This window comes from Microchirus variegatus (genome assembly GCF_963457635.1).
Source record: "Microchirus variegatus genome assembly, chromosome: 17".
NCBI lineage: Eukaryota > Metazoa > Chordata > Actinopteri > Pleuronectiformes > Soleidae > Microchirus > Microchirus variegatus.
The window spans coordinates 19867648-19887907 of NC_139818.1; the positions used below are offsets into that span (position 1 = coordinate 19867648).

General features: G+C 39.8%; 1 protein-coding gene across 2 annotated transcripts; it reads left to right on the forward strand.

The window, feature by feature from the left end:
• Positions 1 to 9214: 9214 nt before the first annotated feature.
• Positions 9215 to 20146, forward strand: med24 (mediator complex subunit 24; the record flags this gene model as incomplete). Of its 2 annotated transcripts, none has more annotated exons than XM_083903995.1 (25): positions 9215 to 9344; positions 9599 to 9681; positions 9802 to 9840; positions 9935 to 10008; positions 10411 to 10634; positions 10716 to 10827; positions 10932 to 11082; positions 11812 to 11925; positions 12640 to 12687; positions 12792 to 12874; positions 12985 to 13078; positions 13251 to 13355; positions 13441 to 13583; positions 13715 to 13752; positions 13847 to 13929; positions 14079 to 14257; positions 14622 to 14721; positions 15004 to 15179; positions 16077 to 16341; positions 17248 to 17429; positions 17527 to 17620; positions 17712 to 17811; positions 18609 to 18689; positions 18934 to 19082; positions 20030 to 20146. In XM_083903995.1, the coding sequence occupies 25 exons, from the start codon at positions 9215 to 9217 to the stop codon at positions 20144 to 20146; spliced, it is 2964 nt and encodes a 987-aa protein (XP_083760121.1). The 2 variants fall into 2 exon arrangements, with proteins under 2 accessions (XP_083760121.1, XP_083760122.1); XM_083903996.1 differs by having other exon boundaries at positions 12985 to 13071; positions 13256 to 13355.
• Between the last annotated feature and the right edge of the window lie 114 nt (positions 20147 to 20260).

Sequence of the window (20260 nt, forward strand, 5' to 3'; positions counted from 1 at the left end):
CCCCTATCCACTGGCCCAGGGTGGAGGTCATTCAATGTTCAATAACTTTATCCAAGCATAATTATGCCGAACAATGCAAAGTGCCATAGGAACTGACTACTGTGAAAGATTGGAAACAGAAACAGGACAACAATGTAAAAGGGATTTGCATAATAGGACTGCAGCAGAGCACGAGTACAAATTGTGGTAAGGAATGTCTACAATCAAGGTAAAGGCCTTCTTCAAGAGAAAGACCTTCCTTCATGGAAACTTGAATCTTTTTCACTTGGTCATTTTGAGTTACGTGTGCGTGTTCAAGCGACATGCATCAAAAACTGTTATGACAGAACCTTTTAATCAAAGTTTAGGTGTAAATACATTTCTTAGGTAAGTTACGTTTTGTGTGCAGTCTCAGTTTCCCAAGAATCACCTCTTGAAAGAAAAATGGAATTAGCTTTTTTTCTACTTGTTCTTGGGCACAAATACAAGGCATCTCTTCAGAACCCATTTGTATTACTGTAATGTGCTGGACCCGTGTTCAGTGACACATTGAAAATTCATGCAGCGTTCAGATGCAATGAGCCATCATAAAACAGCAAGCCACTGAAATCAATCAACACCTTTGTGTTGACATCGGTGTGATCTCAAAATGAAGCTAAATGTATTGCACTATAAGGAACATGGAGGAAAATGCTGATTGACAGAGAGAAACTATTTATTAAATCCCAAAATGCCTCATATTCTAATATTTTGTTAAAGATGCACAAGCCACCAACATTGTGACCCCGCTACGTGGTCAGGGAAAAACAAATCTAAAGCACAAATAGCAATGAACCACCTTTAATGAACATTTTGCAATTGCACAAACTTATATTCAGGTCTTTACTGAGAAGAAATTGTATTTTGTAACCCGTCAAACAGATGCATCTTAAAGTCTACCTTAATATCACAACATGACCAAATATCCAATAATCAGCACAGTTGAACTAAAACCTGTATGTTTCCTCACAAAATGTTTTCCCTGTAAAAAAAAATGGTCTGAATACATCACACTTAATGTGTTTTTGTTCTTTTTGAATATGAATCTATGCACATTGTTAATCTGTTTCAGGGGACAGAAAATCAATGCTTTAGTCCAAGGGGTTGGAAACCTTTTTTTTTTTACCTTTTTTTTCCTCTATCAAGGATCATTTAAATTTTCATAGCATCCTTTAACAGCCATACTAAACTTAACTCATTCAACACTTTGCATCACATTAACCTCCCTAATACGATGGCCGGAGGCTGCTTGTTTTTTTTTGGTGAGCCATCTGATGTCAAATGATGATGATGATACTGCTATCAGAAACTGACACTTTCCAAGAGCTTGTGTTTGCTTTTTCAGGCACAACAGCTGGTTCTAAATTAAACACCTTAACAGATATGTTTTTTTTTTTGTTTGTTTATTCTCATGTACTGAAACCTCTCGCCAAACGCCTGAAGGAGTTTTGCAAACACACCAGCATTCAGATGTCACGGCAGGCTTTTGTTCTTGCAGAGTTTAATACAGTAAATGCACACACTTTGCTCACCTTGCACAATGTTACTTCACCTTCACAAATTCTCCTTCTCACTGAGGTTTCAGCTTCTGTATTCTTTAATCGTGTAATGTTGACAAACAAGCATTTCATGTTTTTTTGCTTTTCTTGACAGTCACTATTGGCGCTTTTCCACTTGCACGACTCGCGTCACCTCAGCATGGCACGGTTATTTTGCTTTTTCATTAGCGATAGTACCTCGTACCTTTTTTAGTACCTGCTCTGGCAAGGTTCCAAGCGAGTTGAGCCGACACTATGTGTGACGTCGGGAGCAAGACGTCGGACACAAGAATCAAACCGAACAATGCCGAACTGTAGATTGGTAAAAAAAGACTTCCTGAAAATGTGCGTTAATCGCCAACATTTAGCATGGTAATGTCTAAAATCTCAATATTTAAAAGAGGAGTCTGGTGTATTAGCGTCAATTAGCGACAGAGACTGTGCCCCAGTCATGCAGGAAGTATTGCATGACTACGATTCTTTATAATTAACTGATTCGACAATTCAGTACATCAAAAGCAACAAAGTCACGGTAGTTTCATGCAGCCGTGCAGTGATGGCTCTGCCCACGTTGAGGAGGTACTAATGGAAAACCAACCAAACAAGTCCATGCTGTGCCGTGCCCAGGCGACGCGAGCTGGGACCATGTAGTGGAAAAGTGACACATGATGGCACTCGGTAGCTGCAAGTGTGTTGTATTATCTGTGATCTTGACTTGTCGAGCATTAGGACTGACCACCCCACATTTTTTTTTCTGTCATTTATTTTATTTTTGTATTTTTAATTTGTCTAATTGGCTGTATACACCGTAAAGTCCAGTGGTTCCCCACCCCTGCTTTAATGCCTAACGCCAGGAAAAACAACAGACATACAGTACGAATTTGCACAAACTCAACTCCTTTGGTATATTTATAAAACGTACTCAACAACAATTAAACTAAACGCAATGCTTAAAATGTGCCCAGGGTAGAATACAAGCAAGCAAACGTCATAATAAAATAAAAGAATATGGACTTTGTGTAAGTTAAAGTAGTCCAGACATATTAACCACCATAATTAAAAAAATATTATTATAAAAATGTATTATTGTAAGACAAATAAAATAAATATCTTATAAGACTAAAGACTATAGATAAAAACCCAGTATAGTACATGGGATGTTTCCAGGAAACATCTAAAGATCCTCGTTTTTTTTAAACACGCACACTAATTCCTCTGGCATTGACAAACATCACACACTGTCGATAACTTAAATGCATTTCAGCAATATTATGCTAATACAGTGAGTTAAGACATTGGACCGAGGTCTGAATGGAAGCAATAAACTCTTTGACGCACAGCTTTCAGAAAAAAAAGCCTATTTAATAATGATTTCTAATACACTGAACAGGCATATTTATACTTTTTTGATTATTCACAGACAACACGTGGAAGCAGCGGTATTATTGTACTATTGTATGGTTTTTATGTGCAGTTATGTTAGATTCAGATTTGATACCAAAGCAGTGGAGCGCAGTAAAGAGTCAAGTTTTTGGAAGGGTTGTTCCCAATCTTCCAAAAGATCAATCATATTCCACAAGTGTTTGCAAATGGTCTATTTGTAAAAGAATGTAACATGAATGATGGAATCAAATCTATTTAAAATTTTTAAAAATAATAATAATAACCAATGAACAAATTCAATTGTGTATTAGGTTGTAGATTCAATAATTTGCTATATACAAAATAATGATGCATGATGATGATTTTTTTCCCCTTTTGCATGGAGATTAGCCTACGGAAAATGATCCCTTATTCTAGATTCCTAGTCAGAATGTATCATTTAAACCTCAACATCTTCAATGTTTAGTCACAGAAATCCAGTTCAGAACCTGCAGGATATGGTGAAAAACAAAGAGAGAGAACCATAAAATGGTTGTTACGTTGGTCACAATGACTATTCTTGCCTCTATATAATATTTCTCAGTTAAATGTTGCTTCTTCTTCTTCTTTTCTTTTTCTTTTTTAGAAAACTGTAGAATATAGAGACATATAAAGAGCATTTATGGCTAATAAGTGAAGCGTTCCTTACCCAGCCCTACACATTTATTATGCTCATTGCCTTCTGCGAAGGTTTCTTTAAACTGATGTGTGAAATCTGTGCACCTGCTCACAAAAGGGGGTGAGGCATCAACAGCTTCTACGCTGCATCAATTAAGTTAAACCATATCTATTGTTGTTTTAGAGGACCTTATACAGTAGAATTGATGCACACGTCAGTTTAAAGAAAATAGGTTTATCATGAAAAAAAAGAAAAAGCATAACACTATAAAATATATAATAGGGAACATCCAGGCTGAACAAACATGCTTATTTTTATACAAAGACCTTTTTTAGAATTTTTAGAATATAGCAAACCATATTTATCTGCTTTTATTAGAGTATTGCAACTAAAATCCCGACTCAGGGGCATCAATTTGATTCTTGCCTCTGCTTTCGGTGATTTACTCTCTGTTTCTCATTTCAGCACAGATGCTCATGATCAAACAGGTATTTCTCTTAAAGGGATGATTGAGGGGAGAAAAAAAACAAACAAACCTTTGACCTCTGTAGAAGTCTTCCTATGTCCGGTCGATGTGTACTGGGCCTCTGAGTTTCAAAGTCATTTTAAATTATTCCAATTAAAAACTCATTGTGAAAAAAAATGGCTTTATCTCGTTTGTTTGACCTCTTTCTTTCTGCATTGTCCACATAATCTAGACTGTGTCGAAAACAGTACAAACTGCATTTTTCCTCATGCTAATTAATGGATGAAGTGGAAGTTAAGGTAATGCATCACCATAAGTGTTGGTTTTGAGATGGGAGGACCAGGATTGGTGTCACCACAGTCAGATGACTCCCTGGTCTTGGGCCAATTATTCAAGAAGGCTCATCAATTAATCACCGTGACACACAAACAACCAGCAGGGCCAGAGGTCTTTTGGCCCTGCTGATGGAGGCAGGACGGATCAATACAGGACCAACACGTGAAACATCATTATATTACACTACTACCTTATTAAAATTAGGAAAATGTTTTGTTTTCAATACTAAAGTTTAAAATGGGGGGCTTTTCTTTAACCCACAAATCAAATGTCTAAGTGTAAATAACCCTAGAATTTGATTGCTTTGGTTTACACTATTTCAGTTTCAGGAATTTGGTGTTGTCGGGTAACTGGAATAAACCGTTTAAGGTGTATACATGTCTCTAAGATATCAGATTATTGACAGGAATCTAGGTGTGTGCGTTTCAAAAAACGATAACGGCAATAAACTGATAATATCGGTTTATTCCGTTTACATGAGCACTTGAATAACCAGATAACTACAAAAACCCGATAATAATCTTTTTTTTTTTCATGTGCATGCAAACTCACTCAGTGTTGGCTGACCTTTAGTTTTTTAAGTGTTTCAATATTGACTTCACCGAGAGCTTCGCCGCCGAGCGCCACCGTCTCTATGGATCTGCCTGCAAGCTGGACAATCACTTAGGGGTGAACAATTGATCAAATGTGTGTCAAATTACCATTTTAGATTAAATATTGTCCCGACCTATACACATAATAATATATAATTATACAGAGTGACGAAAAGCATCTTTGTTTCTCACAGATCTGCACAAATATCACACAGTAATCATTTGATCATCCAACGGAATGAAAAATGACCATTCCGTCTCATATCGCGAATCACAATTTCAGTCAAAATAATCGCAATTAGATATTTATATAAAATCGCTCAGCCCAACACTCGCTATCACATGGCTTATGTCACGATATATATTTAGATATTTGAATGCAGAATTATTGCAAATATTGCAGGTAGAAACCTATGGCGTCATGGTGCGAAGTATTAGCAACAATTACAGGAGAAAACTGTACAGTTTAAACCTACTACATACTGTTACTGCGACATACAATCAGATTTTTTAATTCTATCCTTTGTCTTCGTGTTTTGTCTCGATTATGCAACATTAAGTTGACACCCAGAATCCCCCCGAGAGCGTCCCTTCTGCGATTCCCAGGGAGCTGTTGATTACGCCAGCTGCGGCCTGGACGCCGCTCACATTTTGAGAAACAAAAAATGCTTACACCTACTAAAAGACTGGAGACAGATAAATGATGTACAAGGGTTCCAGGAAATGGAACTTGCCAGGCTCTCTGCCAGCCAGCCCATATAGACTAGTTATAATTAATGCTGGAGCAAATTCCCTGTGGCACGGACTGATGGTTACTCTAAAATGAGGGGAAATCGTGTTGAAGGAGGCTATATAAAGCCCTTCAGTGTCAAGCCACATGTGGCTCTGTAGCTTAACACTTGGTATTATTTCTTAATTGCTGTGTGAGGCTTACTTTATCAAAGCTCAAAGGTCCATGTTGTATATTATTTATTGATTAGTTTATGAATTAAGCAGCCATTCATGCCTTTATGCCTTTTGTGCCCTGAGAATCTCCACTTTTCAAATTAAGTACAAAATAATGCAATTTAAATGTAAATATGCCAATTAATTCTGCCCCACATATAATCTTATCTCTAATAAAATTTACCTTCTAGTAAATCTAAATAGCCAGAGGTGAATCACATGAGTCATAATTATATGGGTCTTTCTTTCGAGAAACACATCCTTTAGGGGACATAAAAAAAAACAGCTAATTATGATACTGCTAACATCTGTGTAACATCTACAGTTGAAAGGGGTTTTAGTTCTTCGAGAATCACTTATCTTATTAGACCTGTGAGGGCTTTCATCAAATGTATTACCTTGTTAACACTTCCACACATATCTTTATATGACATAAAAACAACAAGGAATTAGTGAAGTTTAAAAAATGATCCAGATAGAGCCTGTTTCTTACATAACATCGCTTAGGAACCAATGCCTTCAACTTGCAAGGTACATTGCATACTTCTAAAACCCTTCTTATATACTTGGCTTCCATTGCATATAGTGTGAGCCAAAATGGAGGAGATACTAATATTCTCTGTGGCAAACCAGCGGCTTCTTTTTGATGCAACAACCGCTACTATGAACTGAAGGATGAGAGGTTAAAGGTCAAAAACTTCTTCTTATTATAATGGATTATCATCCATTATGCCGCATTTTACCAATGTTTTGAAATTCCTGAAATCAGTTTAAAGAACAGTAGCTTTTACATTACATAAATCGTCACCCTCCACTAACGAGCCAGCAGGGCCTGAGTTCTAAGCTGAGAAAGGGCTATCATGCAGCATTAAACATGGCAACATATCATGTGTCTGATCGTCTCTCACTTACAGTACGTGCCTCTAGTCTATCCTGATTCATGAAGCAACATGAATGGAAAGCCTGAGGCGACATGAAAGGGTCACTCTCATTTCCTGACTCTCAAACCTGGGTAATTACATCTGTGAGCCTAGAGGACCTCGGTGTGTTTTCTATGAAGAGGCTAAGACAGAGGACGACGGGGGAAGTGGTGTGGAAAAACAAAACAGCTTAGCCTAACGGATACATATTTCTTCAACTGCTCAGAGACATAAATATGAAATATTATTTCCATTTTACTAATTTTGTTTCATTAGGGTTTTGAGTATCCTCTTCTGCCCATGTGTAAATTATATTGTGTATTTTATGCATCTGTTACAAACTTCTCGTAAATTATTTGATACGTAGTTTCGGCAAAAATACAATAGGTACAATCCACACAGTTCTGGGGGTGGTTTGAGGATTAGTAGCTGCTGTTCAGATTGCTATAATGGAGCACAGAGGGATTTTGTAGAACTCAAATCACCTGTAAAATTCCATTTTAGAACATCTCCTTTAAAATAATACTCATGATATCAACAGAGGGTGTTATAAATAGTGTCTTTCTTCAAGGATTCAATAGGCTTTAATTCACAAAGAGGCAATTTTGGGGGATGCTGGATACCATAAACCAAATGTTAGTGAGCTCTAACTTACTGGTGCAACTCAGTACCTTCAAAATGATGTAAATCACTGAGTTGTACGAAGACAACAAATGTAAGTCAGCAAAACCAGGTCTGTCCGAGCAGTGAAGTGATGACAACAGAGAAAAAAAATCCATCAGCATACATCTCTAATCTAGCACTCGTGAGAAAGCAACACAGATATGATCTTTTACCCCATTTACCCCCATACACACCGCAGCCTCCTCATCCCTGTGTCCCCAGCCTACCTAGACTATGGGTCATCTCTGGCCGGCTGGCATTGCTCTGTCCCAGGGTGCAGACCTCGCCAACGTCTCCAGTGTCAGGCAAAAAGAGGGTCTTTGTTGCTGCAGACTGGACACAGGACCTCGCTCGCAGGGGTGGTTGGGTGTTTCGGATATGGTGAACAGTATCCTTTTCAACATAGTGAAGAACTGAATGCACAAGAGAGAGATAAGACGGTTAGAAACTGTAAATCATGCCAGAGTTGGTGTTTTTATATGATAGCCATTGTTGTGGGGCTATGACTTCTCTGTTAAACTCTCAGGGAAGGAACTTAAACCAAACATTGCACTGGACTTACTTATTTAGTAGAAGCGTTAAATGGAATTAGGCATCACCCATTATTATTGTCCTTCCTTCTCTTTCCTGCGTTGGAACTAAACTTAATTATGTCACTCAACTGAAAAAAACTGACTGAAATATGGTAAACTGTAATGAACCAACCAAGTAATACACCAAAGCAATAAATAAAACAATTATATGAGAATAAAACTGACTTGAATAATATCTATACTTGTCTGTTGTGAAGTAGCAGATACCTGTTGTCAAACCAAAATTATGCTAACTGAGCTCGTCAGGTTTCAGGATTAAAATCAAACAATTTACGTGTTTTTTTTCAACTTATTTTGATGTTTAATATCATTTGACATTCAATTTCAAACAATGTGTTCTGGTTGCAGGGCATAGTACATCATTACTTTCAGCTTACCTTCCGAAGAACAGTGAAACAGAGTTTTAGCATCTAAACTTTGCAAAGTGCGACATCCAGCGATCTTTCTGCGCCATGACCACCCAGTTGTGTAGCGCGGATTGATTGGTCCGCCTGTATCCTTGCTAACCAATCAGCGGCAGTTATACTGACAGTGTAACGAAATTGACCAATGAACGCGAACGTCTTTTAAGACAACAATAATGTACCTTGCATTGTGAAGCGGTTACACTACAAACTAGTGTTGCGCATACTGTGAAAAACTACAGGCGTTAGGTAAATATATCACATATTTTCGTAGCTCAGTGTGTTCAAGTTTTGTCTTATGTGCTGTGTCATTTGAGAATGTGTTCCTACGCAGCTAGCTCGACAAATTTATCAGTATACACAATTGAATGACTTCCCAAGCTAACGGCTAACGTCAGCGTCAAAGCTAATGAGTAACTAAACAGGGTGTACTGCATGGTGTAGCACATTGTATTGTAAACATATCCACTTTTAAATAATGGCAAACTACCGCGACCTAATGCACAATGAAAAGTCAACGGAGTTTGTGCGTAATACGACGTTTGTGCTTGTTTTTACCGCCATGTCTTTTAACATCTAACATTTTATTTGAATTGATCCTGTCTCTGGGAATGACCGGTGTAGCACTGGACATGACACAGCTTTCGTGAAGGTGTAAAACTTGCATTATTTACAAATGTGTGGGCACTTTTGCAGGATGAAGGTGGTCAATCTGAAGCAAGCCATTCTGCAGGCATGGAAGGAGCGATGGAGCGACTACCAGTGGGCTATCAACATCAAGAAAAACTTTCCAAAGGGAGCAACATGGGACTACCTAAACCTCGCAGGTACAATGTGTGAAAAGAAAACGGGTTTGTGTTCACAAATTGATGCAATTAAACTTGACTAGTAATCAGGGCTGCACAATGTTGGGAAAACCAGTTTTTGGCCAAACAACACTTACAGAAGAATCTTAATTTATTGCAACTGAAGCAGCTTATGAGATACACTTATATTTAAGAATTACTTTATTAAACTTCATTTAAGCATATTTTTACACTTAATTATGCCTAATTTTGACTCTGCTCTTTGTTTCTTCCAGAGGCGCTCATGGAGCAGGCAATGATTGGTCCCTCTCCCAATCCCCTTATTTTGTCTTACCTTAAATATGCTATAAGTTCACAGGTAAGAAGTAATGCGTAACTGAGCCATTTGTCAAACTGTCATTGTGTACACAGTATATTAGTATATTTTTGAAGTTGTGAACATTTACCCTCCTCTCTCTCTCTGTTCCTCTGTCCCTAGATGGTGTCTTACTCCAGTGTCCTTACAGCAATCAGCAAGGTAATTTATGCTGGAAGACAATTATACCAGAGTGCATTTTAATATAACATACAATTCATTTCAGATGTTATAATATATGTTTGTTCATTTTTAGTTTGAAGATTTTTCTCGGGAGCTCTGTGTCAAATCACTGTTGGACATAATGGACATGTTCTGCCACCGTCTCAGGTATGGGAAATTTTCCATAGCAGTTGTGTATCCTCATCACTTTACTCCCTAAATAATATCTGCATAGAGGTCTTTAACATTCCAGTGAATTGTATATTTCTGAATGTAAAATCAAAAGGTTCAGCATATATTCTTGAACAGGAATCCTTCTTCTTATTTAGTGTTTTACGGTAGTTGGAATCCGTTACGTGGCTTTGTTCTTTTAAATAGGAAACCTGCGAATCTGTTGTACCAAAATGTTGAATTGTGATATTATGTGAAATAGTTTTACTTGCATAGCTATTATTTAAAAACTATAAGTCTCCCTTGCTTTCCACAAATTCCTTATTATTGTTGTTGTTGTTTTCATTTCATTAATTTTATTTTTAACTGATTTCTATCATTTCTGACATTTCTGTGAAGCTGTCACGGAAAAGCAGAGGAATGCATCGGCCTGTGTCGGGCTCTGCTGGCTGTGGTGGTGTGGCTGCTGCAGGGTTGTGGCTGGTACTGCGACAAGCTGAGAGAACCAGGCCCAACGGCCAGCACAGAGGCCAGTCTGAGAGCCTGCCAGGAGAGGCTTCACAGTCTGATGAGCTGCACCAAGAACAGAGCCTTGGTTCACATTGCCCGGCTGGAGGAACAAGGTGTTTTTAGCTACAAATGTATATGGTGATTCTTCCTTTACCAAAGCTATATGAGAGTAACCTGCTGCTGCTCTTCCACAGGATCCTGGAACAGTGTAGAGCAGGCAGTGCTTAAAGTGACGGATGGCCTCAGCGTCGTACCTAACCCAACACTGAGGACTAAACTGGAGGAGAGTTTGTCGCTCGTGAAAGGGTAAAGATTCCCATCTAATTCCTTACAAGTGAATCTGTATTGTGCTGTAAAGACCGTCACAGTTATACCCTCTGTCTGTTATCTCCTCATTCTTCCTTATCCAGTATTCCAGTGATGCTGTCGGTTCAGTGTGAAGCTCCGCATCATGCGTCCTTCCCATCAGTCCACGCCTTCATCATGTTAGAGGGGACCATGAATTTAACAGGGGAGACACAGCCACTCGTGGAGCAGTTGATGATGATCAAGAGAATGCAGGTAAACATATGAATATTCAATATTTATCTATTGGTCTGTGTGTTGTCTTTCTGTGTCATGAAAATAATCAAAACTCTATCTGAGAAAATGTCAGCTTTTCATGTACAAAGTGATATGATTTGTTTGCTCATACATGCTATACAAATACATGTATTGTTATTTTGTTTTGACAAAGGAGATAAGGAGATGATGAAAATGAATCTTAAATTTTCAATTGCATTAGAGCTGAAACGATTAATCGATGAATCGATTATTAATCGATTACTAAATTAATCGCCAACTATTTTGATAATCGATTAATCGGTTTGAAGCTTTTTTCATGATTAAAACAAGATTTCTGATTGTTTCAGCTTCTTAAAAGTGAATATTTTCTTAGTCTTTGCTCCACATAACAAAGAAATCATTCAAACTGAATCATTTTGGTTTGTGGACAAAACAAGACATTCAAGAACATCGTCATTTCCAGGTTTGACTAACACTGATCAATGTTTTTTTTAACATTTTCTGACATTTCATGGACCAACCGATTCATCGATTAATCGAGAAAATAATCGACAGATTAATCGATTACGAAAATAATCGTTAGTTGCAGCTCTAAATTGCATGTTACAGTTAGGCCAATTAGGCTGTTAATGTCCACTTTGGCAACATTTCCATATTATATGGGTCAGGTGCAGTCAGTTGATCCATTTGTTTTCAATGTTTTCTAAATGTATTTGTCTTCCTCAGCGAATTCCTACTTCTCTTTTTGTCCTGGAGATTTGGAAGGCTTGCTTTACTGGCCTCATTGAGTCACCAGAGGGCACAGAGGAGCTTAAATGGACTGCCTTTACTTTCCTCAAGGTACGTTTTTTTTAATGTGTATTTTATGTGGATATCCGTGTGGATTGGGCCTTCTGCGTTTCATCGATGATTCTTGAGATTGGTGCGAGTGTTGGTTGTGTGACCTTTTAATAAACAGTAAAAGCTATTTAGGGAAGACTTGAGCTTCATTATTTTACTTGCTCATGCATGTTACTGACGTCATGTCACTGATTTTGTTGGCACCGCCAACTTTCTCCATAAGTACACTGTAAATCCGAGGAGCTTGAGCAATATTTTGCAGAACTTGACAGAGTTCTGCAAAATAGGACATTCATTCCACATCTGCAGGATTCTGACATCTTCAACTTTCTGATAAACTTTCCCTGATCCTTCTCTGGGGAACACTGACACATCACAGTTACAACATGTACAATAAATAAGGTATTTAAGGTTATTAGCTTTGAATTTATAGCAGTGACCCACATCTGACTCACTCTCACCCAGGATCTTTGGTGATCCAGTTAAATCCACCCACATGTTATGAATGCAGCCAGTGAAGAGACAGATTGCCAAACATACTGCCTAGTACGTCTATGGATTTGACCAGTGCAGCTTCCTGCAAAAATGGTTCATGGAGTGTTGCATGATGTCATCCTGCAAAGCTCTACAGCTCTGAACTTCATTCTGACATGATGTAATACTTAATTTTATTCCAAGCTTAAAACCGGTTTATGTTTTGATTTTTTATCCTAGATCCCACAAGTTTTACTGAGACTGAAGAAGTATCCTCAAAGTGAAAAGGGACAGGTAAAGCAACAAATCAAGCAGACAACCCAACAGACATGTTTTATGATGGCGCTAACTCATAAACCACCACTTTTAAACATGACAAATGTATTTTCCAGGACTTTATGGATGATGTAAACATTGCATTCCAATATTTACTCAAACTCACTCCACTGCTGGACAAGGCTGATCAGAGATGCAAGTAAGTTTTCTCAAAATCATGCAAACACCGTATTTACCCCACTGAAAACCCAGCACCATGACATTTCTAATTTTCTCTGTGTATTATTTTGCCTCTGCACTTTACTTTAGCTGCGACTGCCTCAGCATGCTCTTACAGGAGTGTAACAAGCTTGGTCTGCTGTCAGATATTAATACAGCCAGCCTCACTGCAAAACGGTACGAGTTTCCATCTGAGAATGAATACACACTGATGTATTTGCCATATACACTGTGTTCACACCATACCCCCCGACCCCTCCACTTTGCACCCCACTTTCTCGTCTTTCTCTCTCTCTCTCTGTATGTTTTTTCTCTCTCCTCTGTCCTATCCCTCTCCTCTTGCACATTTGATTCAGGACAGGGAGCTCGCCCCAAGGGTAAAGACCGCAGAAAATGCTAACATCCAGCCCAATCCAGGTCTAATTCTGAGAGCTGAACCAACGGTCACCAATATTCTAAAGGTAAGATCACCGCAGCCTGGTCTTAAGTGTACACTGAATGCTGCCAGTGTGTGTGAGTAACAGTGTTGTCCTTCTTGTCCATTAGACAGTAGATGCAGATCACTCCAAGTCGCCCGAGGGCCTTCTCGGAGTCCTGGGACACATGTTGTCTGGGAAGAGCCTCGATCTTCTCCTGGCAGCAGCAGCAGCCACTGGGAAACTCAAATCCTTTGCCCGAAAGTTTATTAAGTATGTTAAGAGTTCCCTTTAGTCCTCAGAATCAGAATTCATAAAGTGACCCTATCTAAAATGGAAATTCCTGTTGGTCATAGAAATCTTGCCAAGATTTTTACGAGGATGATTTTTGTCTTTTGTTCCAGGCTTAACGAGTTTCCCAAGCACATCAGCGGAGAAGGATGTGAGTTCAAGTACAAGAGTGACATCTTCCAATGTGGGATTTCACCAACGAGATATTGACACAGGGATTTTTACTCTTCTTCTCTCTCTCTCAGCCAAGTCCGCGTCAGTCCGGGCCTTGCTCTTCGACATCTCCTTTCTCATGCTCTGCCATGTGGTGCAGACATATGGGTCAGAGGTAAATGTATGGGACCTCAAACTCAATCTACTATAAATTAAACACAAGATGTCCAGAGAGATATCATTATATTATTAATCCATTTGGGTCTGTCTCATTTGTCGATTTTGATTGCTTTAAACCTTAATTCCAACATTTGCAACATCTAGGTGATTCTGTCGGACCCCAGTCCTTCCGGGGAGACGCCTTTCTTTGAAACGTGGCTGCAGACATGTATGCCCGAGGAGGGTAAGACTCTCAACCCGGACCACCCTTGCTTCAGACCCGAGCCTGGCAAAGTGGAGAGCCTGGTAACCTTGCTGAACAACTCCTCAGAGATGAAATTAATGTGAGTTCAAGACTTAATTTTAAATAAATGTTTGTTTTTGTTGCCGTTATTGACAATCGCGTTTACTTTTCTGATGCAGTTTTTCACAAATACTGGTCTTATCGTTTTAAACTGCGGCTTTGCCAGTTTATATAATGTTCTAATACTGGTGAACACATATAAATGGTATAATAATGTATTTGTTAAAAACTCCAACTGTGGCAAAAGTGTTTTTACTGCAGAAAAAGACTTCACTTCTTTTGTGTCTCATTTTGTCGTTTGTGACGAAATTTCAGTCAAATTTGTGCAATAGAAATTTCTTACTTATGGCAAGTCGTGCTCTAAATATAGAATTTCCTCTGATGTCTCTGATGTGTGATTGCAGTCAGGTGAAATGGCACGAAATTTGCCTCAGCATTCCAGCGGCCATCCTGGAAGTTCTGAATGCGTGGGAGAACGGCGTGCTGTCTGTGGAGGCAGTACAGGTATGTGTTGCTTTTTGTCTGAATTTATTTAACTGGAAAATGTTCAGAGATTTCCTGATTATCAGTTGCTTATCTAATATCGGTAACCTCCCTTTGACACATTACTCAAGTGAGCGTGATGTGTTCTGTGGAAATTGCGGTGGATTGCAACAGCAATGACGTCCCGAATGCGACTTCTCGATTTTTCTGTGCTCCATTCAAGCGTTGTCGTCGGACTCCTCTCTAACTTCCTTCCTCTTTTCTTCCTTCACTTCTGTCATCGCTCTTTCTCTCTGAGTTTAGAAGATAACTGACAACATCAAGGGAAAGGTGTGCAGCATGGCCATCTGTGCCGTGGCTTGGCTGGTGGCTCACGTCCGGATGCTGGGGAGGGACGAGAGGGAGAAACCCCAGACGATGATCAGGCAGCTTGTGACTCCACACTACGGGGAGAACACTCTGCAGTTTTACAACGAACGGTACAACAAGAAAACATCCATACACTAGCTCTTTTCAGCTCATGATTAGATACTATACACTACCGGTCACCTATATAATTGTTTTTGTGTTTTCCATTAAAATTCACACTTTTATTCATCAAAAGAGTTGCAAAATGAATAGAAAATATAGTCAAGACATTGACAAGATTAGAAATAATGATTTATGATGCCATCAAACTTTGCTTTTTTCAAAAAAACAGCAAAACTGTTGTTGCTAACATCATTGCACAAGGGTTTTCAAGAGTTTTATAATCATCCAATAGCCTTCTAACGCAATTATAAAACATAATGTGCCATTAGAACACTGGAAATGGGCCTCTATATATGTACATGGGTGTTATGTACATATTCCATTAAAAACCAGACATTTGCAGCTAGAATGTATAGAGTGTATTTCTGATTCATTGAAAGAGCTTATCCTTCAAAAATAAGGGCATTTCTTAGTGACCCCAAACTTGAATAAAAGATGGTTTAAACATATTATGTTTAAACCATCTTTTAGGCCGGGGTCATGCTTTCTGCGTTCCTCATCTGTGGAGAGCTTTCTGTTCATACAGTAAAGTCTAGATTTGACTTGATCTCGCATTTCATTCAAGTTACAGACTTTTTTTTTTTTTTTTTTGCTGAACAAGTGTGGGTACAGATGAGCTTTTATTTTGCATAACCTCAAGCAAGTTTCCATGGTTACCCTCTTTTTATGTTGAGTGCTGTTGGTGCATACAGTCCACACAGCCTCAAACTGGGTGTGTGCTCGCTTTTGTTCGTGATGGGTCCACGGGTGGATGACAAAACTTGCGTCACTCGCACGCATGGAGTATGACCAGGGCAGAGCAGCGTCATTGTCACGTGTATTAACAGTCACATCCTCTCCTGCAGCGTGATCATTATGAGTTCCATCATGGAGCACATGTGCGCGGATGTCTTCCAGCAAACGGCCACAACTCTGCGGCCGCCAATGGAGGGCCAGGAGCCCATTCCTTACCGCAACCTGCTGCCGTCCAAAGAGCCCATCCACACTGCACTCAGCAAGCAGTTCCAGACTGTACTGCGCAAAGGCTGGGTGGACAGCCGGGCCCTGCATCTCTTCGAGAGTCTCCTCAACATGGGCGGAGTTTTCTGGTTCACTAACAATTTGGTCAAGGTACTTTTTAATCATTTTGATACTTGATTAGGCGCTATGAGTAGGCAAAGTGTGAAAAAGATGACTCACTCATGTTTTTGTGGTCCTCCTCAGTCTTAGTACAGGAGATAAAACATGCAATGTTGACTTCCGCACTCATTGCTACGCCACAATGACACATTCCTGGAATTGTTGTCTCGTGGAGCTCCGCTTTTTCCCTAAAAAAAACACGAGAGTACAGGCGAGGGCACTCTTGGCTGCACAGTTGAGCACAGAGTTCTACACAAACTTCCAGCCTCAGAGGATTTACATTTTATATATGACGGTAATGTGCCAAAATGCCAAATGATGGCTTTTCCAAAAGCTAACTGCTGTTAGTTGCCAGAGCCTCAGTGACGCTGACGTAATTTCCTGTGTCTCATTTGCGTTTAAAGAGACTCAAAACCTCAGCACTCTGAACAGGGCTGTTTTGGCAGGGTGATTAAACTGCTATGGTGCTTCATCCTTAAAAATGTTTCCACTATTAGTTTATTGTCATTTCTGTTTAATCGACTGATTCGTAGCCGTACTACTTTTACCACAACCCTTTACAGAGAGTGACATTTTGTCTGTCCAACAATAACCTGTTTTTCCAAAAGCAGTGATCTTGAATTACTTTAGTCACACAGTACAGACCTCACTTTGTGTTTGCCCTACTCTCTTACTTGCTCATTAGTCGTTTACTTTTTTCATCATTACTACCCGCTGTCAGTCAGCGGAATAACATGAAACAGTATTGCATATTTTGTTGCTTGTATCACAAGGCTGTGCACATATTTGTCCAGGCCAAGTCGATTTCCCTCTCACAGGACGTCCTGGATGAATGATGACTACCTAAGTCGAGTCTGGATGAAGGCGTGTAACTGGAGCGCTTCATCTTTTTTTCAGGAACTGCTGAAGGAAACTCGACAGGAGTGGGCCAACCGGGCGGTGGAGTTACTCTACAGCATCTTCTGTCTGGACACTCAGCAGATCACGCTCACTCTGTTGGGGACCATCCTGCCGAACCTGCTCACAGACGCCGCCCACTGGCACAGCCTGGCAGATCCACCCGGCAAGGCCTTGGCCAAGTAAGCGAAGTGTAATACTTTTCATGTCAATGTGTACAAGCCTTTGTGTTTTTGTGTTGTTGAGTGTTAATGTGAAACCGTCCCGGTGACTCCTCAGGTTGTCTGTGTGGTGTGCACTCAGCTCTTTCTCCTCTCACCACAAAGGCCAGTTCTCAGCTCGTCAACGCAAAAGGCAGCGGGAAGATATTGAGGTAAGACCCCCAAGTCACTCCATCTTATAATGTAAGTTTTCTTTCATTATCTCGTATCACAAAGTCTAAAATGATGCATTATTGGCCACAGGACTACAACAGCCTCTTTCCCTTGGATGACACTCAACCGTCTAAACTCATGCGTCTGCTCAGCTCCAACGAGGACGAGCCCGTAGCCCTTTCCAGTCCAGGTCAGTCTATTAATATTAGGTTTTTAATAAACAGTATTTTGTATTATGAAACCTGTGCTAGTCTGAGCCCGGGGGGATTATGCAAAAGCCAGATGGTTTTCAGAAGGAAACTGACTTTCTGAGATCCTGTTACCAGCAAGTTGCTTCTTGTAAGCATTTTTCTCCAAGTCCTATGACCCAATTTTGTCTCAGCTTTACTTATCTGTTGCTTCCCCCTCAGCAGGTTCTTACTTGAGCACTGACTGCAGGCGGACGTGAGGCTTTTTTCTTTATGACAATAAGCAGCAAGGTCGTAACTGGGAGCAACAGTGTAAATCCTGACTAATGTAAAAAAAAAAACCTTTGGGAAGTTTCAGTTTTTGTCACAACGAGTTTGAGGAATTACCACAGATGGCGTGCGATAACAGAATATTGCATGACTTTGTAAAAATATATATATATATGTCAGATGATTTTGCCAGTCATTTAGAAACTGTAAAATGAACGAGTGGATTAATTAAAATGAGGACAATGCATGCCTTAGATTTTTATGTTATGATTGAATAAAAAGAAAAACCTGACCTACATCTTTTAACAGAAGTTCTGAAGGTTATTTTAGGAGCAGCTGACGATTATGTAAGTCTACAGTAGAAGACACTTTCACAATCTACTGTAAAATCCTGTATAGTTGTCACAACAAGGGTTACTTGCAACTTCCCTGTTGATTTTTTGTTTGTGTATATGGAGTTTTCTTTCCCCTAGAAACCCCACACAGAAAATGAAACAGCGTGTTTCTCATGTCATGTGTTGTGTCACAGGAGACCGATCGATGAGCAGTTCCCTCTCAGCGTCCCAGCTCCACACCGTCAACATGAGGGATCCTCTGAACAGAGTCCTGGGTGAGAAGTTTGTCCACCAACATGTCCCCTTCTTTGGGTCTCAAACCTCTGTCTGGGTCCAATTTAAATGGAAGAAAATCAGTATTATAGTGAGAATGATTGCTACAATCCCACTGAGAAACCTGCAGAAAGTACAGTTGCATAAACTGTTTATCGGATAACACTTCTTACTTAAGACATGGGTATACTAATTCATTCTAGTCAGCCACGATGATGTGCACCACCTGTTCTCTTCTCTCCCCAGCCAACCTGTTCCTCCTCATTTCCTCCATCTTGGGCTCCAAGATGGCTGGGCCTCACACCCAGTTCGTGCAGAGTTTTATGGAGGAGTGTGTCGAGTGCCAGGAGCAGGGAAATCGCGGGAACATCCTTCAGTTCATGCCCTTCACAATGGTGAGTTATGAGCTGGGGAGGGCGAGGTCAGATAACGAACAAGGATGAGAGTGCTGTTCTTTTTTTTGCTTTAAATACGTACAAATGTCTGTTACATTGAAATTTGTTCTCACGTTAGTCAAGACAGTGCTGATTAAGCCTACCACCTCCACATGACTCTCTGTGTTCCTTAAAAATAGCTGCGTTTCTTTTCTGTTGTGGCCCGGCAGTGATATGTTTTGTTTCAAGACCAAGGGGGGCATCAGCAATATTGCTGTAGTAAAGCTGGACAGATGCAAACGGATTGTATGAAAACGCGCGTTAACGCATGACACGTTTCTATGGCGGCTGACCGGAAAAAGACACACGTTACTCCATGTTTCACCGCTACAAATAACCAGCGTACATGTGTACTGTGTGCCTCTGTTTTTAAAGTTTAGCGTTACTTTAGAGACTCATTTTAACGATCCGAAGTCACGTAAACATGACGTCACACGCCTCTTTTTTCTGGTCAATTAACGGTGATGCTGTTAACGCACGTTAGTGCCCAGCAATAATGAAAACAAATGTTTCAGATGAGAATCAGAATCGGCTTTATTCGCCAGGTATAAGCACATACAAGGAATTTGATGCCGGTTTATGGTGTCTCTCTAGCATAAATTTTTTTTTAATTATAAATGAAAGGTATCAAACAAGTAATTAAAGATATAAATAGAATTTGGGAATGGGGGAGCTAAGTATCTGATTGTTTCTGCCCCGGTGCTGCACTCAGTCAGGTTTTTCTCAAAAAAATCTCCAAAGCTAACGAACTGCAGCTTTAAATGAACATTTGTAAAATGAGTTGAGTTTCACTGTTGTGCACGGGCATGTGGTCATTTTTGAGCAGAAGAAATTAGCTAAAGTTTATTGAAAAAGGCTTTGAATGTTGAAAAAGCTGAAAACCTCTCTTGTGTTTTCACATTGTCCAGGTTTCTGAGCTGGTGAAGCTGCCCGCTCTGGCCAAACCCAGAGTTGTCCTGGCCATCACTGACCTGACTCTGCCACTGGGGCGGAGAGTTGCAGCCAAAGCCATATCTGCCTTGTGAACAGTGCGTCAGTATAATATTAACTGTATATTATTATTATTATTGTTATTGTTACATGTTCAGCCCAGGATTGTGTCAGCACAATTGAATACTTTAATAATTGTTTTGTACCGG